This window comes from Manacus vitellinus, unplaced genomic scaffold (assembly GCF_001715985.3).
Source record: "Manacus vitellinus isolate BGI_N305 unplaced genomic scaffold, ASM171598v3 scaffold_5_pilon, whole genome shotgun sequence".
NCBI classification, from domain to species: Eukaryota; Metazoa; Chordata; class Aves; order Passeriformes; family Pipridae; genus Manacus; species Manacus vitellinus.
The window spans coordinates 43052983-43071839 of record NW_021940682.1 but is presented as its reverse complement, the minus strand read 5'-3'; the positions used below and the strand labels follow the sequence as shown (position 1 = coordinate 43071839).

General features: G+C 39.5%; 1 protein-coding gene across 1 annotated transcript in view; it reads left to right on the top strand.

Moving 5' to 3' along the window:
• Window positions 1-2105: 2105 nt before the first annotated feature.
• Window positions 2106-18857, top strand: part of ASZ1 (ankyrin repeat, SAM and basic leucine zipper domain containing 1) — a 38471-nt gene continuing 21719 nt past the window's right edge. Inside the window, exons 1-3 of the mRNA XM_018080250.1 lie at window positions 2106-2198; window positions 7225-7347; window positions 10331-10442. Of these exons, the coding sequence (XP_017935739.1) occupies window positions 2114-2198; window positions 7225-7347; window positions 10331-10442 (320 nt within the window). The 5' untranslated portion in view covers window positions 2106-2113. The remainder of the gene's footprint in view (window positions 2199-7224; window positions 7348-10330; window positions 10443-18857) is intronic.

Sequence of the window (18857 nt, the reverse complement as noted above, 5' to 3'; positions counted from 1 at the left end):
GCCGTGACGGAATCCCCAGAACGGCCCAGCTACCCCCTTCCCTTGTCCCGGCACAGCCGCCCGGCCCGAGCACGGCAATCCCAGCACGGACCAGGCCCCCCTTCCCCTGTCCCGGCACAGCCACCCGACCCAGGGACGGCAATCCCAGCACGAACGGACCAGGCACCCCTTCCCCTGTCCCGGCACAGCCGCCCGGCCCGGGCACAGCAATCCCACCACGGACGCGGTCCCCCCCCGTCCCCTCCCCTGCCCGGCACAGCCGCCCGGCCCGGGCCCCCCCGGCAGGCGCCGGCCTTGACAATCCCAGCACGACCAGCACCTCCCCTGCCCCGGCACAGCGCCCGGCCCGGCCGGGGCCCCCCCCAGGCGCGGCCGCCCGGCACAGCCATTAGGCGGCGGCCTCGCGCGCCGCTCGGAGGGGCGGGCCCGGCGGGGCGGGGCGCGGGTGCGCGGGAAAGCGGCCGGCGCGAGCACGGACCCGGCGGCGCGGGCGAGGTTGGGTTGGGCCGCCCCGCCATGGCCGCGCTGCTCTGCGGGTCCCGCGTCGTGGCGGGCGTGCGACGAGGACAGCGATAGCGGACAGCGACGATGGCGGCTGGGACATTGGCATCATTGCGGCACGAGCCGCAGGTGGGGCCGAGTCTCCCTGCGCCTGGCGCCCGGCCACCCGGCCGGGCGGCCTCGGGGTGGGGGGCGGCCTCGGCTTGGCGGTGAGGGAGCCGAGCGCGGTGGGTCCCAGAGGGCGTGCGGCTGCTGCTTCCCACCAGGGAAGCCATTTCCCACCAGGGTGGTGTACCCTCAGTCCAGTAAATGAAACCTGAATTTCAAGGGCTTGTCTTATTACATAAGAACTTAATGTTTACTTAAAAGACTTGTCTCCCGTTTAGTAGCACACCTGAGTCCTTGTTTCAGCATGAGGGTAAATTTAAAAGTGACCTTTATTGCATCTAACAGGTGTGAGGTGTCTGTTAGTGTGAGGTGGAGGGAGATTCCGTGAGTGGTTTTAGGTGTTGGCTTATCTCGTGGCGGGAATTGGAAAATGGAAGTAACTGAATTCTTGCAGTACTCAGGCTGAAGATTGTAGCAGTGGATTAGGGATCTTGATCTTTAAATAGAGCTTCCTATCCAGAGATGTCCATTATTTGAAAATTGTTGGCTGAGCAGAGTGAAAATAGGGCTAAATTATTTTATTGGCTGTTTCTCACTTTTGGTTTTCTAGACACTTGGTAAAATCTTTACAAAAGTTTATGGAATGATGGGCTACAGTGTGCTGTGAAAATTGTATAACTCTGAGTTATAATGTTATGAGTTAAAAATTTATGAGAAAACAACTTTGTCTCATACTCACTTACGTCCATAAAGAAACTAGTGAATAATCCAATCGTTAGTGTATATAAGTGTTTTGTACAAATCTAAATAGCGCCAGCATCAATCTTCAGCTGCATCTGCAGCTTTGATAGAGAAAAATCTGTGATCCTTTTGAAAAGAACTTGAATTGGGCAACCATCTGATGTATAAACTAATCTTTTGGTGAGGGCATTTTTCAGCCAAATCATTAATGATGCAGCAACACAAATGCCAGCACAGGAGGAAGGGTAGCCCTTCACAGCAGTGGACTTGTGCTGTTTTAGGCCGGACAGATAGTCATTGAGCTCCCTTGACCCAATCTCAAACTTTCATGTCTGATAGTTATATTTTTTTAATGTTACACTTCACAATGTGTGACATGTACCAAAAAAAAGGTACAGAAATGCATTGCTAAGTTTTTCTAGTGCCATAAGATGAAAAAAAATCTTAATTGAAATCTAATACTGGTAAGAAAAACTGAGGGCAGCATAGGAGGATAGCAGGTCTGTTGAGAAAGAAGATATTTGCATTTTCAGAGAATGGAACCTTTCAGAAAAATTAATTTTAAAACTTAGGCTTTGCAGTACACCCCAAACAGATCTACAGAGATGGAAGAAGAAAAGTTATCTTCTTGCTCTTTCTCCGCTCCTGCACTCTGCACTTTCAGAGATCATTAGTGCTTTTATACTGAAATGAAGCTATATTGGTTTTGCCTTGAAACATGTTTTGACTTAACTTTTCCTTGTTTATCTAGCAGTTGGATCAAATGTTGCAGGCAGATAAGAATGAGGCTTTAAAGAAGGCTCTGTTTCGTGGTGATGTGTCTTTAATTGAAGAACTCTTAAACTCAGGTGAGGAAAGGCAGTTACAAAGTTAAATATTTTTAATTGATCATGGCAAGAATTCTAAAGTTTCTCCTTTCAAAATGACATGTTGAGTGCATGTAGGAATATGTGAATGTTTCCAATACAGGGTATAAACTCTTATTTTAAAGATTCAAATACTTTTTCAGTGACTCAGCATTCCATATTCCACCACATTCCTCCTAATTTATGTTTCTTTCATCAGTCAGAAGCCCTGAAAACTGAGAAAACTATAATGTGTGAACTATGAAATAAGATGTTTCTTTCTTTTCAGGTGCATCTTTAGCCTGCAAATATCAATTACAAACACTGAATTTGATGTGGGTTAAATTGAGGGGGAGAATTCAGTGGGTGGTCTTACTCTGGTGTTGAAGGTTGTATGGGACAGGGTGAGAAGGGGAGACTGGCTTTTTTTTTTTCTTAATGCTTCCCCAATTTGGAAATTCCTTTTGTTTTTTGTTTGTTGGTTGTTTGGTTGGGTTTTTTTTTTTGCCTCCACAGCACGGTTAAGTTTCTGGTATGTGCCCTCTGTGATACTGCTGTCCTGGCAACATCAACTGGACAAAGATTTTGCGATTCTGAAAGGTCTAACAGGCTTTATGTGGCATTTGTCACCAAAAAGTAGTTTGTTTTAATACCAAAAACCTTTCTTCCTGTTCAGTTACTCTGTATTTGTCTGTAATGTGTTTGTTAATCAGTGTTAGGTGGACTGGATCATTTATTGAAGCATCCAGGGCAGAAACTGCATAGCTGAGTTGACCTGCCTAGTGATAATTGTCAGCAAGTTCTGCTTCAGCAAGCAAGGAGAATATAGTACCCAAGAGCTTGTTCTCTGAGGAAAATCTGTCTTATGGCTGAAAGAAAGTAGTTTCTTAGTTAGCAATGGGGTTTTTTTCTGAGTTTTAAAACGATGACATTACTTGTCCTTTTAGAAGACTGCTGTTTCTCACTACGATGGGAAAATGGTGTTCTTTTTAAATGAAGTAAAACTGTTGCACAGACTGAAACAGAATAGGTGCAGTGTGAGTGTGAAATACATCTGTCTTGCTTTGAGAAAATATGTTCTTATTTATGGGTAGAGTTTTTGATGATGTCTATGCATCAGACTTCTTAGTTGTTTTGTTACAGCCCTCCATTTTCAATTGCTTGTATTGCAGTCAAACGTCATTAGTTCACTTTCTGTGTTGATGCCTGATATACAGTGAACAGTTGTGTGCTGCTAGAAGATAGGTATCTGTAAGAGCGTAAGGTCAGGCCAAAGATTCATGTAGTATACTTTCCTGTCTCCTGAAATGAACAGGGCAGTATCACAAAAGAATTTATAAAATGGGATCAACAGTAAATTTTGAGCCATCCAGTACTGTCCTGAAAAGCAGTAGAACACAATACTTCTCTATCAGGGAGGTCTTTCTGAAGAAAGGTGACATTGTCCTTCAGAGGATTGGTGCTCAGTCTGATTAAATCTTTGCCTCCAGAGTTGCCTTTAGTGTCTGTTCAGTAGAGCTTGTAGGAGACTCACTACCAGCACTCCACCAAACTGAGGGTTTGTGTTGGAAGTGGATTTCCTAGCAACCATTGGGGCCATTCTTTCAGGTAAAGGGAGAACATATCATCTTCTGGCTTGCTTAAATGTTGCTTTAAGGTCTTTGGTGCTGAGGCAGGTTTACAGAGCTCCTTTAGGAGACGGACAAGCACAATGTTTTCTTTCCTCACTCCTGTAAAACAGCAGCTTGTTAAGAACAAGTTTCTGAAGTATGGTGTCGCAAAAAGTAGTGCAAGCAAGTAGCAGGTTCAAAGATGACTTGAGCATTTTGATCCTGCTTTGGGATTAAAATACTTAACGCCATATAATTCATGTGTTTGATTTCCTAAAATGGAATTCAAAGTTATGATCTCATGATAGTTTAGGCCAATTAAAAATATAAGTACAGTCAAATTCTCTTTCCTGTTTTAATTCAACAGTTTGTTCCACTTATATCTTAGCATGAGTGCTGGAGTGCATTTCATCTTTTGTGGGCCAGTTTAGAGAATTAAAAGTACTAGTAAACTATGGGAGTGGGAGGGGACAGGGTGTGTGAGAATAATTCTTCAGCCAGTTTAGGACTTTGAGCCTTGAGTCAGGTAGGCAAGTCAGATCGTAGTTCTTTGGGCTTGCTAATCTTTTTGAATTTGAGGTTGCATTTTTCTGTATAAAAACAGTCATTCTACCATAATTATTAGCCACAGTCAACAAAGTATCTGAAAGGGATACCGGAGAAACTGTAGTAGTCACAAAAAGAATGCAGTTCTCCCTTTGCTGTTCTTTTGCTTCTCCATTATTCATACGCTTCACAGAGTTTCTGCTGTTGTAGAGCTTGTCTGAGGCCAGAACGTATTTCTACCCATTGCTGGTTAAAGAGGAAGATATTTATCTGCAACTCAGATTGTAAGAAAGCATGTTGTGTCTGGTTTCTCTCCTACTTATAATTTGTTATGTCATGTGACTGAAAATCTTCTCTGCTTATACCTACAAAGGAGCACAAAGAGGTAATGGCAGGTGGGGGAGCCCAAATAATAGCCTGGCCCAGCTCCTCCCAGGCCCATCGTGGAAGCTAATAGCCCATCACAGGCCCATCTTTACAGTCTCAGAGAAGCCCACCAGCAGGCAGGAACACAAATTACAGACTCAGAGGAAGGGACTCCCAGGGCTCTCATAGGACCCTTGCACCTGTGGGCCAAGTGCCTGTGGAGACAGGAGCGAGTGAAAGATGTGCCAGTCACAGGAGTTGGACCTGAGGTCAGAGGCCTATGTGTCTGTGATGCCAGCAGCTGGAGGAGGTAGATGGCAGAATGAGACTGTTGGCACTCTGTTCACAAGAGTGCTCTGGCTGCCTGTGTTGATCACTGTGGCCAGTGATGTATGTGTGTGCTGGCTGGGAATACATGCTCAGCATCAGTATGGGTTGAACATTGGGTTGTGGAGCTGTAGCAGGCTTGTTTCTCTCTGGCTGTTGAATCTGGCCTGATTTTTTTTGCTAAAAAGTGTTTTTTTCTGGGCTTCACTGTTGCCTTATAGGTTTTCTTAAGGGCCATTTTAAATGCTGAACTAATGCTGTTTACTTCAACAGCAGCTCGTGTAATGAGAGTAATAACATGTCTGAGTAGTCACCAAGGTGAGACATTTCTGGTTCAGTCATCAACTCCTATAACTATGCAGCCAAGAAGCAACATGGCTTACTGTTTCTGTTGTCCATTCTTTGTCTTCCTCTGGGAATTCCAGCTGTTTTGCATTATGACTTTCACACTGAGCGATACTTCAAGTCAGTCACTACAAAGATGGCAGGAGACCGTGCAGGACAAACAACATACCGTTGCCAAATAGACCATTCTAATTCTAGAACTTAAAAGGAGCACCAGCATCATGGCAGATACTGTCTGCTATATGAATTAAGAAAGCATTGAAGAAAATACCTTCTCAAGAATTTTGATAGGTCTCTCTATGCCTGCCAAATAGATCCTTTCTTGCTATTGTTCAGATATGTATTAAAATAAAAAAAGATACATATTAAAATAAAAGTAAAATAAAAAGCTCTAGATGTTACATAGACTGCTGACTGCTTTTCTTACGAGGAAAAGAGATTTCTTAAGGTTGACTGGGTGACACCTTTTTGGTATTTCTTACTATTGTTATTTAAGTGGGCTGTTGTATCAGAGTTGCTAAATTCTTGAAGTGACTTGTCTACAAGGAAGTTCAGATATGACTGCTAAGGGACACTTGCTGGCTCCCCTTATAGAACTTATGTGTGGGTTTCAACTGAATGTTTTGTATCTTGCACAGAAACTGGTGTGCTGTGGCACTAAGGACTGCAGCTGCTATGTACACATTACCAAGTAGATTTGATTGTAAATTCTGTGGCTTGCAGGTGTTAGAATGCTTCAACACGTGGCTTTTATTGATTGCTGCCTCTTTACTGATTGCTTCTACAATTCCAGTGATCTTAAACAGTTAAAGAATCAATCCAAAAGCAGTGACCTGTTAGTCTCTCAGCTTTAATGACTTTATATTGCTAGACTGAGCACATCTTTGGCATTGTACCAAGGCAGGGAAAGTAAATACACATTTTGCATGAAAAAGAAGGCATGTAGCTCAACTATCATACATTTCTTAGGACAGTTTTGGGGTTTTTTTCCAGAATTCTCTCTTCTAAAGAAGTATTTCTTATTACCTATAGTCACCATTGGACTAGTATGGAACCAGACGACGGAAACTGTTCTAGAGGACGTAATATTTGTTAAAGGATTGAAGGGAAGATGATTCCTATTATTGCAAAAATGCATAGAATTTTTTATTTGAAAGTTGTCAGTCTGGTACTTGGTTCTTTGTGAATTTGGAAGGGCTGGGCTGACTGGCAGGAACACTTCTAGCCATTTTAGCCATTCTGGCTATTACAAAGAGTAACAAACAATTCTGGTGATTGTCATTGAATCTTGCATAGTCTCCTATTTCTTCTTTTTATTGAGATAATATTTTGTTAGTGCTGAATGCAAGTCTGCCAGTTAACTGCCTTGCAGGACAGAGAATAAAAGGAGCCGTGAAGCAGGAAACCCTGGATGATATGATCTTAATTGCCTGACAAGCAATTTGCTTCCACAGCAGTCCTCTTGGCTTCACAAGAGTCAAAATTTTTCATTTTGATTGAAGAAAGCTATTGCACAGAAGTAGAGAAAACAATGATTCTGTGCACTTATGTGAAATTATTTTTGCAGCTAGATGTTTGGGATTTTTTAATGTAATCTTTCTGTGATAGTTAACTCCTTGAGTTGAGAACTGAACTTCACTGATGTCAGTTTTAAAAGTTGTTTTCTGGTTCTAAATAAAGATGTATTAAAGAAAATGCTGTAAGAGATTTCTCTTTCTAGAATAAAATGCAAACGGGGTGTAACCTTTGTAATGATACATATTGAGAGTAAAGTTTATAAAAAGCATGTTTATTGTGATGCAGTTTTATGATTTTAGTATCTCAACTTTGGACAGGCATCAGCATAGAAACTAGCTTTCAGTTTGGCTGGACTCCCCTGATGTGTGCTGCCAGCGTGGCCAACTTCGCAGTAGTGCGTCTTCTTCTGGACAGAGGTGCCAACGCATGTTTTGAAATAGGTAAGATGTGAGTGAAAAATACTGGCCAGTAATGCTCAGCACCAGACGTTGTCCCTATCCTTATTCTCTTGTTCACATATATAGGGGAAAAAAAAAAATCAAAGTTCACAGTGGAATTGGGACCTAGCCTACCTTTCACAGTTTTGAAGTAAAAGTAGTAGTTTTAAAATAAAAATTGTGCTCTTGGAACTGATCTGGAATTTGTTGATGGGTTTTCTTGTTCTTTCTTTCTCCATCCTGTTTTCTCCCCCACCGCCCAAGTTCAAGTGCTTTTTTAAAAAGTGTTTGGAAATACTTGTTCAAAAATTCTAGTATAAAGTTGTACAGGTAAAACTTCCTTTGTTTGATCCTGTTACAAAATATATACATGCAGAAACCAGATAGCATCCCAAACAACAGGAATAGCTTTCCAGTTCATGGGAAACTAATGTGGACTTCTCTAAAACTAGAGCGCAGTTTTACTATTAAGTGAAAACTGTTCTTTATTGTTTTACTAGATCACATTTTTCTGCAAGAATTCAGTGTGGCTTCTAAGTAATATCAGTTCCTCTGACAATTTTTATGGCTTAATAATAACTTTTTCTGACTTAAACTATGGTTATTTTCCTTCTCTTCCATTGTGTTGGAATATTTATCCCACAATACTGCCAAGTATGTAGAAGCAGTGATCATATTTTCCAGTAACTTGCCAATATTTGTAGTAATAGTAGACTGAAACGCAGATGGTACAAATCTGGCTCTGAAAATTTTCTATAACTTCTTAGCAGTTAATTAGAGTAGACTACCTGCACCAAAAGCAATCATACCTTCTTCTAATTACTGTCCTTATAGCCAGCTTCAGGGAACTTCCATGTGGCTGCCTACAGCTGTGGCTACCTACAGCTCACCTGTTCCTTGTTTATGGCTGTAGAGAGCTATAAATGGGGCAAAAACTGCTATGGGCAGTAGTTTAGAGTTTCCAGGTAACCGAATGCTTGGCATTTTTTCAGTGTGTGACTGTATTTGCTCAAAGTGGCACCTTGCTAGGATCAGGTTTCTTGGCTTGTTTCCCTGTTATACTGTGTAGGGAAACAGTAACTAGGGCATATGGACACCAGAGTACTGTCCAGCCAGGAGCAGTCTTGTTAGTCATTGGTCTGGGTCAGAACATGTGTTCAGTAAAGCTATGCCATCCTAAAATGGTACTAAATCTCACCAGTCTTGCTGCTATTTTTTACATCAGCAGGCAATCACATAAGTGATCCTATAATAATTATCCTTTAATGCTTATAGTCCTAATAACAGCTATACTGTTAATCACCTTTAGTTGCTCTTCAGTCATTCTTTGTAAGTGGTTACTTAATTTTACCCTTTTTGGTAGTTGTGAAGAACAAGGAACTAATATGTCATTTACTATGTGATGGGTTCAAGATGTTGCATCCTTGAGGAATAATTTCACTGGATTTTCGGGGTTTTTCAGCTAGGGTGAACATAAACTTATATTTTTTGCAGTATTTTAGCAGTTTTTATCTGCAAAAGAGAAGCCTAAGAGTTCTAAGGTGTTATTTCCCTTTCTCTTGCTCACATGTGTGAGCTTTAGGTATGTGAACAGAAAGCAGTTTCCCACTCTCTTTCACTACCTGAAATACTGAAAACAAGTATAACTACAGGTTCCATCTATATGTCATTCCCAGATTAGTGGTGTTTATCACTACTTTTGTTTGAAGTCCTGACATCTTACCATTCAGGTTCTGGTTGATAACCAGGTTAAACATTTTGAGTAAAAATTTTTTACTGCATCAAGTAATAATTTCTACGTGAGGTAATTGAAAATTAAAAGATGGTGTATTAAAGAACCAAATGAATTTAAATGCAGAACTAAGTTGGGGAGGTGAGGGACAAGAAGTGGTGAGAAATAGAGCAGAGGGGGTAGAGTACATAACAAACTTTTCACGTTTAAATACAATGAAGTCTGACCTCAGTTGAAGAATAAAGATGTTAATTATACACAGCCTTAAAATTTCTACAAGAAAATTAGAAAATATGTTGTAACACTTGATGATGTGGTCTGAAGTAGGTACAGCTAATATACTTGTTAAAACAAATTGTTGAAGGCATGTTTGAACTTGTGAACAAGTTTGTGCAGTAAGCAAAATGGGCAGTTATTCAGATGGCAGTCTTCTAAATAACACCGGGGCCAACTAACTTGCTAGGGTCCTCAAGGTGTTACACTTCCCACACCTCTCTAGGTGAACCACGGGAAAGGAGATCTCCTGTGTTCTGTGGGCAGGCAGCAATGGTCTACAATTTTGATCTGTGAGCAAAGGTGACATGTAACACCTAGCTGGCTTCAAAACTGGAGTAGCAAATAGCTGGTATTGTTATGGACTGTGTAGATGTTTTTTAGAATCTACGTCTAAAACAATACTTTTAATAGTCCTTCTACCACTACTGTACTGTAGTAACCTAATAAATTTAATTCCTCCTCCTTAAGACCTGTCATAAAGCTTTGTTCCTTCAGCTGTACGGCCCTCAGTTCTCCCCAAAATTGATGTTGCTATATGTTTATAATACATTTTCATGCACCTTTTTTTATCCATTGCAGTTAACTTCCTGTAAGCTGTTTCTTCCTTAAACTGGAGGGGAGGAACGGGGAGTGAATTGACTGGTGTGGAACGTGTTTTGAAAAACAAGCATCCACAGTTAAGCTCCTACTATAGTTATGGGGTATTTGCAAAGTGTTCTAAATTTCGGTAGGAATAGATGCTTTACTATTGTGATTCACTCTTGTCTTTCTGAGTATCTCAGGTGCCTTTGTTTTATCTGATAATTCCAGTGACTTTTACAGACAGGAACACAAGTTTCTTAGCCTTTTCTAAATATCTTAGAATATCAGAATCTGATTAACATCTCTAGCAAATATAAAGTCTTTTAAAGGAACTTCTGGATTAGCATGGTATTTATATTTACATGTGTAATTTTCTAACTGTAAATTTCCAAACAGATAAATACACTGTGCTGATGGCAGCATGTACTGCACAAGCTTCAGAGGAGAACATCTTGAAGACTGTAGAACTGCTTCTATCAAGGAATGCTGACCCTAACCTTACTTGCAGGTACCAAAAACCCCATGTCTGTGAATACAGCATAAAATATAATATTACTATACAGAGATGTGTTTATAGACATAGCTATTGTTGGTTAAGATGAGGTGTACATACTTTTTGTAATTTCACTGCTGTCTGTATAAGAAAAGATTAGTGCCCAGATACTTATATCTCCTAGTACAGTCATTAATCTGAATAAAGACTGTGATCAGTTTTATCAAATTGTAAGTTAAGTTCTTTAGCTGAACAAGATTTAAATTAAATCTTCAGTTGACTGAAGTGTAAAGGCGAGAAATATGTCTCTGCCTTTCCCAAATCATATTGCCTCTTCTTCAAAGGGATGTAAGTTAAGTCAGTTAATTCTTTATTTAAATTCATGTCCTCTTGAGCTTTTTGTGGATATCTAGCTATATTCCTTTAACAGACTGCCTCCTGTGGAAAAGAAAACTCTGTAAATAAGATACATTTACTCCACTGCAATCTGGAATAATCCATATTAAAAGGAGATTTAAACTTGTAAAAACAAGTAATAGCTTCTTTCTTCAATTACACCTTTGTGTCTCAGCAGTTTGAAGCAGTGTGTTGTGAGATGTCTGTAGTGCACAGTCTGATGCAGTGGTTCATTTTACATCAAAAATAAATAAATTCTGGGCTGGCCCAGGATAAACTCTGCTGCCTCTGTTGAAAAAAAAGAAAATACTGTTTGGGTCTACTGTTTTTTTGACTGGAATTTTTTTGTACTGCAACTCTTTTATCACATTACCTGGGATATACAGACTGAATAGCTCTCTAAAAAGAATAGAATTGAAGGCCCATTGGTTTTCATTGGTAGCATTCAATTACACGAGGCCCTGGACCTCACTGTGAGCATAGCACTGATAGACTAGGAGGAAACATAGTTGTGCTGATGTGCCACTGATGTCTGGTACCAAGTTTAAATGCCATTCTTTTATTCTTATCAGAGAGGCTAAAAATTGTTCATGAGAGAAGAGAAAGCTACAGCGTCTGAATTAATTACATATTGTTGTTGTCAGATAGCTGGGTGTTGGATTAAACATCCTGCTTTAAAAAATGAGGGAAGTCTTTGCATTATTAACTTTGTCTTGGGTGTTGAAAATCTAAGCCAAAGTGCAAAGCTGTAGGTTTACATTTGCTAAGGCCTTTGGCTAAACTTTGCTGGGAAAAAAAGTTTGGATGCTGACACAAGACATAGGAATTTTAAGGTCAAAACTTTATAAATAAACTTAGAGTATATTTTGCATTGTTGATCTTTATATACAAATATTTATTTACTCTCTCTTTGTTTTCCAAGACCTTGTGCTAATGTGAGTTATTCATGCATCCATCAGATAGTATTTAGTTGTGGTTTTTTCACTTTTGCAATAGTAGCCTTTCTCAAATGAAAAGATAAATTAAGTGACAATTAGAAATGTCATATTTGTGCCAAACAAAAGTAGAAGCTTGAAAAGTCCAGACCTCGACATCTGAATTCCTTGTGCTGCCTTTATGCCTTTCCAGTGCTTGACATCCGTGCATACCACTTTGTCATTAGGTCTGCTCAGGCAGCAGCTGCTGCTTCTCAGGGGCTTCTTCCTCCATTTCTGAAAGGGGTATGAAACACAATAAACTGGGTTATGTGCAGATAAGGGATCAAACAGCCCCTCTCTGTGGCACTGCAGTACCATTTCACCCATCTCATTAGAGCAAGCAGGATGTTCTGTAGGAGCCAACTGTCAGTGAATTGAGATTTAATATTAAGAGAGCATTCCCTGTGTGATCAGCCTACCACAGGTGTTAAGAACTAAGGTTCACACTATTTGGGTTTCTCAGTACTTAAGAACCAGAATGATTTAGGAAACTTTTCTTTTATCCACCATCAACTGGAATGTGTGTGAATGCAAAGCAGAATACTTAAATTTCATGTAAGGCAGAGTTTAATGTTCGTCCTTTCATTGTTGCACTGTCAGGGCAACCAGTAGGCTCTTCTATGTTATGTCATCTGGAGGTGATACACAGAAACTTCCTTTTTTTTTTTGGTCTAATTTCCTAAGTCTGTGTGGAGCAGGGAAGGACTAATGAGAAACAAACTGCAAATCTTTAAGCAGTCTTTTTTTTTAAAAACCTTTTTTTAAAACCTATGTGTTTTCTTAAAGTTACTCTGGTTTTATTAATGTTAAGTTAGAAATTCGATTTAGGCAAAATGAAAATGCATGACCAACTGATAAGTAAATTACTGCTGCTAGGATAACATGTCATAGGTTGTTTAGTAAATATGGATTTTAGTGACAGCATCCTCCAAGTTTTTGTTTACATAAAGCAGAGTTAAGGAATTGTAATGGCTTTGCCTGTAAGGAAAGTGTTTTGAGTTGATGTTTCATGCTAATAGTTGTTTGTTAGAAGAAGCTACAAGTAGTTAAATGACTGAAACCTCCTTTGTTTTGACATAAAGTCTTTGTCTCTTGTTCTGCATGGGATATGTGAAGGCTTGATTTTGTTTGTGAGCCATTTTTTCCCCTCACTTTTAATGTTTCTGGCACAATTGAGTCCTAGACAATGAACAAGCCTGTCTTCAGTGTTTCTACTCTAAAATGGTTACAAATTTTGTGTACATTTAGAGGAAAGTCTTCAGAAAGTCTTGTGATTGTTTTTTTCCTTTTTTTTTTTTAGGGTGAGTATTAGAAGAACTAAACCTTTTGTCTCTTGTAATTGTGTGCAGATTAAAAGTTGAGCTTGAAGTGTGCTGTCATGTACATGAATGCATATACATGAAAAGTATAATTACTTCTTAGGTCTGGTATTAAGTTGCCTGTATATGTTCACTTGTGCCTCCACTTAGAGCAGTTCTAGGGAGTATCAAAAATGGTTTGATTCTTAAAATTTTGGTCTATTTTGCCCTCTTGGGAAGATGGTAATGGAGGGGGAAATTTTCATCGCAGTATTGCTCAGTTCACAAGATAGGTCTTCAGGTTGCATAGTCAGAACAAAGCACTTGTGTAACACCTCAATTTCAGCAAGATATATATTGCTACTGATAAGACAGTAAATTTGCACTGCCACATAATTTCAAAGATGTTGACACTATCATTGTGTGATAGACAAACAGTACATTTCAATAAAAGTAAATAGCCTGGGAAAAGTTAATGCACTATGGTGCATTCCATGTATGGGGCAAGAAAATGAGAGAATTTCATACTATTGAGTCAAAATCTTTGATCCAGCTCAGAGCAGAAAGTACCTTGTGATGTTATACTCTGTTACAGTCTGTGCCTTTGAGAGAGTTTTTTATTCTAGCACTGTGAACTCAGGATAGAAAGACTTTTATTTTGTTGGTCAAACGTCAGGACAGAGGGTCTAAATATAAGAAATGAGATGCAAAATTACATTTACCAAAGTACTGTGTTCATCTGGGATATGTCCATGCATCTCTTCCTTCCTTCTGAGTTAGGGAGAAGTCAAAAGTGTGGTAAATGTGTGAGTTCTGAGTTTGGCAGAGTACGTAACTTCTGAACGTAAGTATTGCGTCTTGTTCATCAGAGGAACCTAGACACCAAAATAAGTGATTGTATTTTTCCCAGCTAGTAATGACTGTATGGCCAGGCTTAAAACTGTGGATCACAGTTTCTGAGCAGAGGTATAAAACACTCAGGGACAGTAGGGAAATGAAAAGCTATTTTTCACAGAGGCATTCTGACAGTGTACTGTGGTGTCTTGAAGGTAAAGGTACTCACCTGAGCAGCTTTAGAGTAAATAGAAATAAAACCTGTCCTGAAATCCATTAGCATTCTATCCCCAAGTATGTTAAACTTCCTGTCATTGCTGCTACCTTACCCTGATGATGTGCTATTTGCATAGGATTGGTTTGGGTTTTTTACATGATAGAGAATTGTGCTTTCCTTAGAAAGGTGTAGTAGATTTCACATGTATGTGCTGGATTTCTTGACTACAGAGTTTACCCACATTTTGAAAGTAGAGTTGAAAAACAGTCTGAGAAGTTTTTATTTTGCAGGTAACTCATGTTTTTCTGTTTTATGTTTAAGTGTATGTGTTTTTATATTTAAGTGAAAGTGTTTTTAGCTAAACCAGCTTGCCTGTAAAAATGTGACTGGAGTAAGGATGTAGGAGGACAGGAAGGATAACTGGGAATGTCACAGCATAGAGTTCTGCCATCCCCATTGTTAATTTTTATACTAATCCCTTTTATAATCACATCCTTTATATTTTTCTAGTCATATAAAGATAACTTTGTAGCTCTCTACCTTCCCACCTCTGTGTGCTGTAGAACTTACACAAGTGCCTTTTTTAATTTTGAAACAATCATGTAAACAGAGTTCAGACGCAGAAAAGTACAAGAACTGGCAAATTGAAATGAAGCCTAAAACTAGGGAATCTGAAACTAAGCTGTCACTTTTTCCAGCCCAATCTTTTTTCTAGAGCTGTATGTTCCCTTCTCCTAAAAAGGTCTACTTCAGGAAGGTAGAGGACTCTCCTACCTTGCTCTAGCAGACAGTGCCTGGAAAAAGTATCTTGTAGCCCACAATACACTGAAGTATTTTCTTCCAATACTACTTGTTGTATACAGTTCCCCACTTCCTCACTTAAATCCTAGTTAGCCAGAAAATGGGCAAATAGATTTTCTTCTGTTGCTGGGGACACACTGTTGCCACTGTTTCTCAGTTGAGGCTTAATATGCAGCACTGGAGTGGTGAAACTCCAAAAGCTTCTGAGGATGCTTTCTGGTTATCTGAAGCACTGTTCAGTTTGCAGCTCAGTAGTCCTGCGGCATCATTTCCTTGCTTTGGGATCTCCATAAGAAAAGACTGAGACTAAAGTCAGGGTTAAATTGTTTTCTGCCTGCTGTATTTTTTCTAATGTTATTGATACACTGATCTAGTTAATAAACATATATCCAGTTATGAGACTTGCAACTTTTCAAGGTCACCAACTGGAAATACTGAATTTTCTATAGATGTCTGCCAATAAACGGAAACCTGTGTGTAAATGGGAGATATCTCTTCTCCTCCCTCTTATGAAGTTTTCCAGGAAGATGAACTTTGTATTGCTTGAGAGCAAGATCCCAAACATAAGCATGTTTATTTGTCAAGTGCAGTGAATTCTGCACCACAGATTCAGTTTAGTAGCAGGTACTCAGGACATTTTTCAGTGAGATATCTTGCTGTCACTTTATCACCGTTTTTATTATGGCTCCTAGTTATCTAGGGTAGGAAGCTCCAGGGTGGTAGGCCGGTTCACACAGCTTGCTCTCTTGTGATAAAGTTTTGCCTCATTTTTTTGACAGGGTGAAGTGAGCCTGTAAGAACTTCTGGTTGTATCTTTGTGTACATGTCACTTGCAAAGTTTTGGATGGCCCTAGAAACTGCAAAAGCTTCTGGTTTTGTCTTTCTCCAGCCTTAACATAAAAGCAGGGAGAGTTAGAGAATGCCATGAAGCTGTGTCAGAGGACGTTTAAGTTGTATGTCAGGAAAAGATTCTTCACCCAGAGAGCGGTTGGTCACAACACTAAGCCTGAGAGTTTAAGAAGCACCTGGACAATGCTCTCAACCACATGGTGTGACTCTTGGGGTTGTCATGTTAGGGACAGGAGTTGGATTCTATGATCCTTGTGGATCATAGAATATTCTGTTATTCTAAAAATAAAAAAACAAAAATCTCTCTTCATTTGCATGAGACTTTTCTTTTTATTTAGGTGCTGAAAAACTGGAAGCGTAGTTGGAACAGGCATTATCCTTAATTAATCAGTTGCGCATATGCTTTTTAAGCTTTTATTTATTTATTTATTTACTGATTATGACTTGATTGTCATGTTCAATATGGGCAAATGTCACGTGGCAAATTGTGCCATACTTAACAGGTGTTTGGACAAGAAGGTCATCTGCAAGCCAGACTGGTGGAACATGGTGGTTCCTCAAAATGATGAAAGGATTCTTCAGCTCTTCTGTGTGGATGGTTATCACTACACTCTATGAACGTTTCTAGATTGCACTGAGATGTACCGATACATTTAATTTCTCTTCAACTTAAGCAGGAAACAGTGGATTTGCCCTGTTAAAGCTTGCTGTTTGCTTGAGGGGGGTTCTTTGCAGGATTGGGAAAACAGGGTTTGTTTTCTCTAATGCTCTCATCTCCCTCCTGTGGCCATACGTGTAAATGGACTCTGATTTCAGGGGGCGGCTCGCGGCACTCCCTCTGCATGTAGAGTTGTGAATTTGCACAGCACTGTGAGTGTTTCTATTCTGAAACAGCTTGTAGCCTTTGAAGTTAAAACTTGAACATTAAGATGGAATACTTGCAGTACTAATTGTGTATTCATGTTGTGGACCTTTTAAATGTCATGTTTACTGGGTTTTACTTGGAAATGGTGAAACTTTTTTGGTGGCTTTAATGTCATTGAGTTGTTGCCTTGATTTCAGATATCACATCTGCAGTACTGTGTAACTGTAACCATATCATATTCTTTGGAGAAAAGACTACTCTGTAGCTTCAGGACTTTTGTTCAGTATTTTCCTTTTGAAATAAGCAGAAGGTAATTATGAAGTAGCTGCAGTGTGCAAGTTCAAAAAAAAAAAAAAAGTTGAGAGCAGGAGAAATTAAAATGAAATCAGGCATGATTGGACTGGTTTCTTTTTTTAGTCAGATGTAAATACTTCGAAAGTCTGTCAAAGGCTACCCACCACTGAAAAGAAATGTGTGGGAGTGTCTGCATTAGAGAACAAGTTTGTTGCTACAAATTGTTAGGTTGTAATCAACTTCTCATTCTTTACAATATAGGTATTCACAGCGCGCTTGTAGCAAATGTGGGTAGAGCCCTTCCCAAATTTTTGTTCACGAAGCCTAGATGTCTGAAGATGTCTAGATATAGATATCTCAAGAGACATATAGAGACTGTGAGGTATAGCTATCTCATCAGTTAGTTATTAAGTTGCAGAGGCAGATTACAAAGTCTTTCTCTATTTTTATAATAATCTTCATAGGATTACAGGGTGATTCAGGCTGGAAGAGACTTCAGGAGGTTTCTAGTCCAGCTTCTTCCTTAAAGCTGCCTCTGCTAAGACACTGGGCTAGGTTGCCATCTGGTCTTGAAACTCGATATGGAGACTAAAAAACTTCCCTGAGCAACCAGTTCCACTGATTGACTGTACCCCATGGTAAAAATGTCTCCTCATATTCAGTCAAAACTGCTTTTGGAGGGTTGATGAACTAAATCGAATTAGTTCTAGACTGATGCAAATCTTTCTGCTTCATTACAAAGTTCCACTGTTTTGTTAACTGTATGTCTTGAAGGTCTGGTTACCTTTCATTTTACTTATCTCTGAGTAATCGACTTCTTTCCCTACTGTAAGGCTGTCTCAAATGTGCACAAACTGTGTTTGCATAAGACAATGCCTAACCAGTCTTCCAGTGAAAAAAAATTTCCCTAATATCTAAACTGAACCTTCTCTGGTGCAACTTCTGGGAACAGAAAACAAAAATGAGATAAAGGACAAAAATATTCTGATTGCATTTAGTTTTAGTACTTGAAAAGTTACAATCTTCAGTGTGGTCTTTGTATGTAATTGTCTGAAGACTCCTCTTGGGTGTACTCAGGGTGGGGGGGTCTTGGATGTTGACAATATGTGTGTAGCCTGTGCTATTGCACTGCACCTCTGCACAGTGGTGGTAAGACCTGTATGACCTGTGATTCTATTGCTTACACTGATTTTACCAGAGAGGGTTTTGGATTTATAAACATAGTTGGGTTTTTTTTAATATTCTTCCTCTTAAATATTCAGTTGTGATTTACAACTTGCCCTCCATGAAACTGCGTATTTTTTCCAAATTTAGGATTAAAATTAGACTGTATGTAGAACCCATCACTTAGGCTGTGTGTTTTAAAAATGAGAAATGGAAGTATGCCACTGTTTTGTTAATTGAAGGGGAAAGAGATGATTTGCTGATTTTTCTCTGCTTTTAGTAGGGTGAAAACTGTGATCTGCAATTATGTTCATTCTCTTCTCATTAAGCTGACCTATGTGCTAAATGAGAGACCTGCTGCTTCTGGGTCTGTGGTAGCAGCAGGAAGGATGGTTTTTAAAAACTGGTTTTGTGTAGTTCAGAACCAGAACAGAAATGGTTTTAGTCACCAAGCTACAGTGTTTCATAGCTGGGACATGTTAAGGTTATTTGTGTGTTAATGTGCTAATGGAATTTGCAGGTGATAAAACATTGATACAGGATTTTTTACTTGTTTCTCCCAGAAGTACTATATGTCTATATTCTAAACTCCTAGGAGAGACATGTTGAGTTTCGTCTAAGTTTCCTTCTTGACAAGTTGAGAGGCAATTGACCTCTTAACTTTGTTTTAGTCAGAAAATAAATGCAACCTCTTAAAATATTTAAAACTTGTTAATTCGTCATAAATGAGTTGCT